This window comes from Hyla sarda, chromosome 6, assembly GCF_029499605.1.
Source record: "Hyla sarda isolate aHylSar1 chromosome 6, aHylSar1.hap1, whole genome shotgun sequence".
Lineage (NCBI taxonomy): Eukaryota > Metazoa > Chordata > Amphibia > Anura > Hylidae > Hyla > Hyla sarda.
The window spans coordinates 132,720,417-132,726,467 of record NC_079194.1 but is presented as its reverse complement, the minus strand read 5'-3'; the positions used below and the strand labels follow the sequence as shown (position 1 = coordinate 132,726,467).

The 6,051-nt window shown below is 43.6% G+C and overlaps 1 protein-coding gene across 1 annotated transcript; it reads right to left on the bottom strand.

Annotated features, from left to right (window-relative positions):
• Nucleotides 1-234: 234 nt before the first annotated feature.
• LOC130277622 (protein spinster homolog 1-like) lies at nt 235-3,240 on the bottom strand. The gene is made up of 2 exons (XM_056528341.1): nt 3,090-3,240; nt 235-1,792 (listed from the first exon to the last, which is right to left on the bottom strand). Exon 2 carries the CDS (start codon nt 1,765-1,767, stop codon nt 253-255), a length of 1,515 nt encoding a protein of 504 aa, XP_056384316.1. The 5' UTR covers nt 1,768-1,792; nt 3,090-3,240; the 3' UTR covers nt 235-252.
• Between the last annotated feature and the right edge of the window lie 2,811 nt (nt 3,241-6,051).

The following is a 6,051-nucleotide window of genomic DNA, read 5'->3' as shown; positions in this document are numbered from 1 at the left end:
GAAACTTATACAGCAAGTGACATATGGGGGTCCACCTAAGTAAGTGACACATGGAGGGGGGTGCTGAACAATTGATGTTTTGGGGGGAGTGGGGGGCACAGGCACATTCTTTGCACAAGGGCCCTCTGCTGTCTGTGTCCGCCCCTGGGTAGAGAATAAGGGGTAAAGTGGAACATAGAACAAATGCAGTTCTTTTTTTCTTTTTTTTTTTTTAATGAAGTAAACGAGATAAAGGTAAGCAATGACTTTTCCTCAGTCTGAAGCGCGGTCCTCATCGGCAGGAAGCAATGAGGAGGAGGAGGATGACGGAGGTTCTGATTCCATCTCTGCTTCTTTTTCGTCCCTCTCTATATATAGGGCCGTGGCCATGAAGAAGGCCCCTCCGATGACTGCCATTATAGTGCAGGTCATGAGGGCATACTCCAGGCTGCGGTATTTCAGAAGAGGGGATTTGGCATATCCTCGTTCGTAGGTGTCAGATATCAGGCCGATGAGGTACGGGCTGCCGGCGTCACCTAGGAGGTGATAGATTGTCATCTGCACGGCCAGGGCTGAAGATCTTCTCCACGGAGTTACTACTTTTAGTATAATGTCAGATATGAGGGTGAAATTTACTGACAGAAGCGTCTCTCCGATGAAGATGAAGATGTTGGTGGCAACGAGGCTGATGTTGCCAAAAGTCAATGCCAACAGAAGAAAAGGGGCGGAGAGCATCATCGCGCATCCACACACAAGCGGGTCCGCCCGTGGGTTGAATTTGCGATATCTTTTACTTATCTCCGTCCCTGCTACAACTCCCAGAATGCCGGAAATGACTGTAACCACACCAAATATTAGGATGTCGTGATAGTCACACGGTTCAGCACGGCAAGGGTCCTTCTCTTGTAGGAGTGTTCGTGCGTGGGTCAGGTATGACGGACCCCATACACCTATGGCTCCCACTATGAAGGATACAGCCGTCGATCCCATGGTGGTTAACATGAAGCTTCGATTTTTAAATAGTTTTTTCAGATCTGTCGCCCATTTGGCAAACTTCTGGGATTTGTTGTTCTTCTTCCCGTTTGTAGTCGTTCTTGGAAGCTCCTTTGTGACCAAAATCAACAAAGCCACAGCTATGAGGCCCAGGCCAGGGGTGACCCGAAACGCCCAGTGCCAATCGCCCCTTGCTGCATCAGTCACTTTGGGCCCGATGATGTATCCTAGTCCGCAGCCTACAGGTATGACGGAATAAAACACGTTCAGCATGCGGGTCCGCTGGTCACTTGTAAAAAGGTCTGCAATGATGGATGGGGCGATGGTGCAGAAAGTCGCCTCTCCGGCTCCAACCAGTCCACTCGTCAGCAGGAAGAGCAGGAAGTACCCGTCAGGGATGAATGACAGGGTAAGTGTCATGCTCAGCCAAACGATGACTCCTGCACAAACAGTATATTTCTTATTACAGTGGTCGCCCAAATATCCGGCAATTGGTGCGACCAGCACGTAGCTTCCAATAAACAATGTATTCAATAAGCCGGACAGACTAGCATTGGTGTCATATGCTTTCTGTATATAAGGCAGCACCCCCGCCACGCTGGAGCGATTTGCATAGATGAGCAAATTAACAAAGGCGAGGATCACTACGGTGATTATGGAACGTGCGGTGGACATCACGCTTAGAGATGGCAGGTTCTGCCTCTCAGGGATATCGCCCTTTTCTACATCCATATCACTATGGTCCTCCATTGCTTCTTCCTCCTCCTTCAGCAATGGGTCTTGTGGAGAGGCCATGGTCACAGGTCAGAGCCTGAAAACACTAGAGAGAGAGAGATAAGTGAACACATTAGACAACATGTCATCATTCCTGTCATTATACAATAGATCCTTCATACAGAGCAGAAATGTCCAGCACAGAACCACAAGATAACACTAAGACCATCGCAGCCTCAGAAGAAGACGCTTCTCTATAAGTGTTTTATATGGAGACGTCTTCCCTGAGGTTACCAATGTCTAATAACCCTGAACCTGTCCGGTCCTAGTAATATCTGATTACCCTGAACCTGTCCGGTTCTAGTAATATCTGATAACCCTGAACCTGTCCGGTCCTAGTAATATCTGATAACCCTGAACCTGTCCGGTCCTAGTAATATCTGATAACCTTGAACCTGTCCGGTCCTAGTAATATCTGATAACCCTGAACCTGTCCGGTCCTAGTAATATTTGATAACCCTGAACCTGTCCGGTCCTAGTAATATCTGATAACCCTTAACCTGTCCGCTCCTAGTAATATCTGATAACCCTGAACCTGTCTGGTCCTAGTAATATCTGATAACCCTGAACCTGTCCGCTCCTAGTAATATCTGATAACCCTGAACCTGTCCGGTCCAAGTAATATCTGATAACCCTGAACCTGTCTGGTCCTAGTAATATCTGATAACCCTGAACCTGTCTGGTCCTAGTAATATATGAGAAACCTGAACCTCTCCGGTCCTAGTAATATCTGACAACCCTGAATCTGTCCTAGTAATGGCGGATTATAAGGGCTTGGCTGTATGGTCACTGGGCCATGTGAACTTCATACTGTAGATACAATTGGGCTATCCTGCTATATACATTTACTAATAATGAACCTACCCCACCTCATTGGGATCTATCCATCCCCCATTTGACTTTCTACCACTAGTTGATTTGAACATTTTCCATTTCGGAGTACCCGGAGTATTTCTATTGTTAGTACACACAGAATTCTATTATATAATATTATATTTCTGCCCTAATCTTTCTGTCATTCTTTTACTACTCCACCAAATCTTTCTCATAGACTTATATCTTTTAGAACTTCATGAATTAGGACTCTTTTTCTTGGGGGATTTTTTGGGCATAATTGCATTTTAGCAGTTTTGCAAGAAAAAGCTCTGGTCATGATACTATCTGTGCGTTTTATTATGTTTAATGCCTAGTATTGTCACAATGCTATGAGAAATATAACTTGTTATTTCTTTTGGAAATTAATTTCTTGTTTTTTTTTGCTAAAAAAAAAAAGCAACAACAATAAAAAAAAACTGTCAAAAAAAAGCCCTGTGTATGTATGAATAGAAGAGGCTGAGACTTACCTTGTGGTTCTCTCTTCAGACAAGGAACGGTCAAAATCTTGAATTCTCTATCGCAAATAGAAACTCTCTAACAAACACTTTGCACCACAGGTTGTGAATGCAAAACACACTGAAGAGACTGCAGCCGGCGCGCACCTCCTTGTACAGCTTACGGTGACATCATCACAAGCATGTGTGACATCACAGGGTTCTAAACCATCTTCAGGTATGTGTATATCTGTATAGTAAATGTGAGTAGCCGTATTAGTCCAATGATGCAGATTGTAATACCTTTTTTATTGGACTAACAGAATTTTGTAGAGACAAACTTTCGGGATTCCTCCCTGATAATTTATCAAGTCCTTTGATCATTAGTCCTTGTCTATTGGACTTGATAAAGGGAGGAATCCTGAAAGCTTGTCTCTACAAAATTCTGTTAGTCCAATAAAAAAGGTATTACAAGAGACTGCAACATATTTTTTGATTTGTGTGTGTATGTATATATATATATATATATATATATATATATATATATATATATATATATAGTTCCAAGCGTGAGTAGGTGCCTCCAGCTAGGGTCCGTGTCCAGGATTCTGCATACGTAGTTCCAAGGAAAATGCTGTGGCACTCAAGGTATGGTGAAAAAATGAAAACTATTTATTCATCCCAAATGTGCAAAGAGCAACGTTTCAATGGTCTCACACCATCATTATCAAGCCACTTGATAAAAATAAAAAAGGAGGCTGCTGCCATAAAGAAATTAAAGAAAAACAAAAATTTGACGATTCAATCCGCCAATAAAGGCGGCTCGGTAGTATGTATGGACACGGGACTGTATATCAATTTAAATGAAAATCTACTATCTGATGATAAAACTTACCTTAAACTTTGAGGGGATCCCACTGAACCTTTTAAAAAAGAACTGTTGACTCTGTTGGAAGAGGGGAAAGCCAGATCTATTTTGACCCAAAAAGAAGTGGATTATATTTTCGTGCCTGCTCCAATTATTCCTATCTTCCACTCGCTACCTAAGCTGCATAAGGACCAATTCCCGCCGCCGATGCGTCCGATCGTGGCGGGGATCGGATCCCTTAACGAGCACCTATGCGAGTGGTTGGACTCAGTACTGCAACCTCTGGTTATGCAATGCCCAAGTTATATCAAGGACACTAAGCACTTGCTAAAAATCATGGATGAATTCACATGGAGCGATTCTCTGTCGTGGCTTACTTGCGACATTGAATCGTTCTATTCCAGTATTCCGCAAAACCTGGCGTACATTCCAGAATTTAATGACATCAAACGCATTGTAATTAAACACTTACCTTTGCTATCAACAGATCCCACGGTAGGGGAGATTATAAAGTCAGGTGTGAGATTTGCAGCGAGGCGGGCACCTACTCTATCCAATCTCCTTGTTCCTAGTATGGTGGACACGGCTAGTGTTACCACCCAGTGGATTAGCACCAAGGGCTTCCACAAGTGCGGTAAATCGCGGTGTGTGGTATGTCCCTTTGCCAAAAAATGCCAGAAAATAGAAGGTACGGTGGATGGCAAATGCCATGTCATTCACAACTTTATAAACTGTAAAATCACTTTTGTTTTATATAAAATCATGTGCACACAATGTCATTTAACATATGTGGGTTCCACCAAAAGGTCCCTTAAAAAACGCATGCAAGAGCACATTAGACATGCTGCTGGCCCTTTAAGCTCGAACATTTCTAACGTATCTAAACATTTTCTAATATATCATAATTTAGACACCACTTCCCTCAGGTTCTCAGGCATTGAGAAGGCGAACCTAAATAAAAGGGGAGGTGACCATATTCGATCCCTCCACAATAGGGAAATCATGTGGATTCATCTTTTGAATTGCATTCAACCCCATGGTCTAAATAGCAAAACAGATTTAATATTACATTACTGATATGTCTCCGAATAATTTATCTGTGTTTGGTCCCATGCTTTTGTTTTGGTTTTAATCACGCGCACATGTGATGTGGACCTGTCCCTCCCCTTCCTGTGGGAATGGGGAAAATGCCCTGGAGTATATAAGGGTGCCTCATTTGAGGATCTACAGGCTATGAGTAAGGATCGATAGATCAGAAACGCGTCAGCCATGCTTGGGACCCCCCTCTGTTTGTGCAATATTTCACATTTTTGATATGTTCACGGTTTGTCTGCCACCGTGAAGGCTTTTAAGGAAGAACCCTGAATAAAGACGGACGTTTTACTTCTACTTGCTTGCTTTTTTAGTATTTTATTTTAGTTTTATCCACTGTGCCAGGGATGAATATTATTCCAAAAGAAACTAACTCAACTGTCTATGCTCCCCCGTTGCTCCAATATTGGTGTCCCGTTCTCTGTTCGCCGCCTTCTGCTTTTCCTGCAGGTCAGTGAATCACGGTGAGCTCAGTGTCATCATTGTTTCAGCACCAGTTTTACAAATCAGTGTGCCTCCAGTGTTACACCAGTGTTTACAAATAAGTGTGCCTCCAGCTGTTGCAAAACCATAACTTCCAGCATGCCTTGACAGCTAGAGACTGTCCGGGAATGCTGGGAGTTGTAGTTTTGGACCACCTGGAGAGACACTGTTTTGAAAACACTGCCTTAGTCAGTATTTTCCAACCTGGGGACTTCCAGCTGTTGAAAAACTACAACTCCCAGCATTCCCCTGACAGTCTTTAGCTGTCCAGGCATGCTGGGAGTCATAGTTCTGCAACAGCTGGAGACACTCAGGTTTGGTAGGTAGGTCCTTAGTCCATTGTTTTCCAACCTGGGTGCCTCCAGCTGATAAAAAACTCTAACTCCCAGCTTAAGACTGTCCGGGCATGCTGGGAGTTGTAGCTTTGCAACAGCTGGAGGCCCCCAGGTTGGGAAACACTAACTACGGCAGTGTTTTAGAAACATTGTCTCTCCATCTGTTGCAAAACTACAACTCCCAGCATGCTCGGACAGTCTTAAGCTGGAAGTTAGA

Bases quoted from the DNA above. Each gene is read 5' to 3' on its own strand.
- LOC130277622 (XM_056528341.1), bottom strand. From the start codon at position 1,767: ATGGCCTCTCCACAAGACCCATTGCTGAAGGAGGAGGAAGAAGCAATG.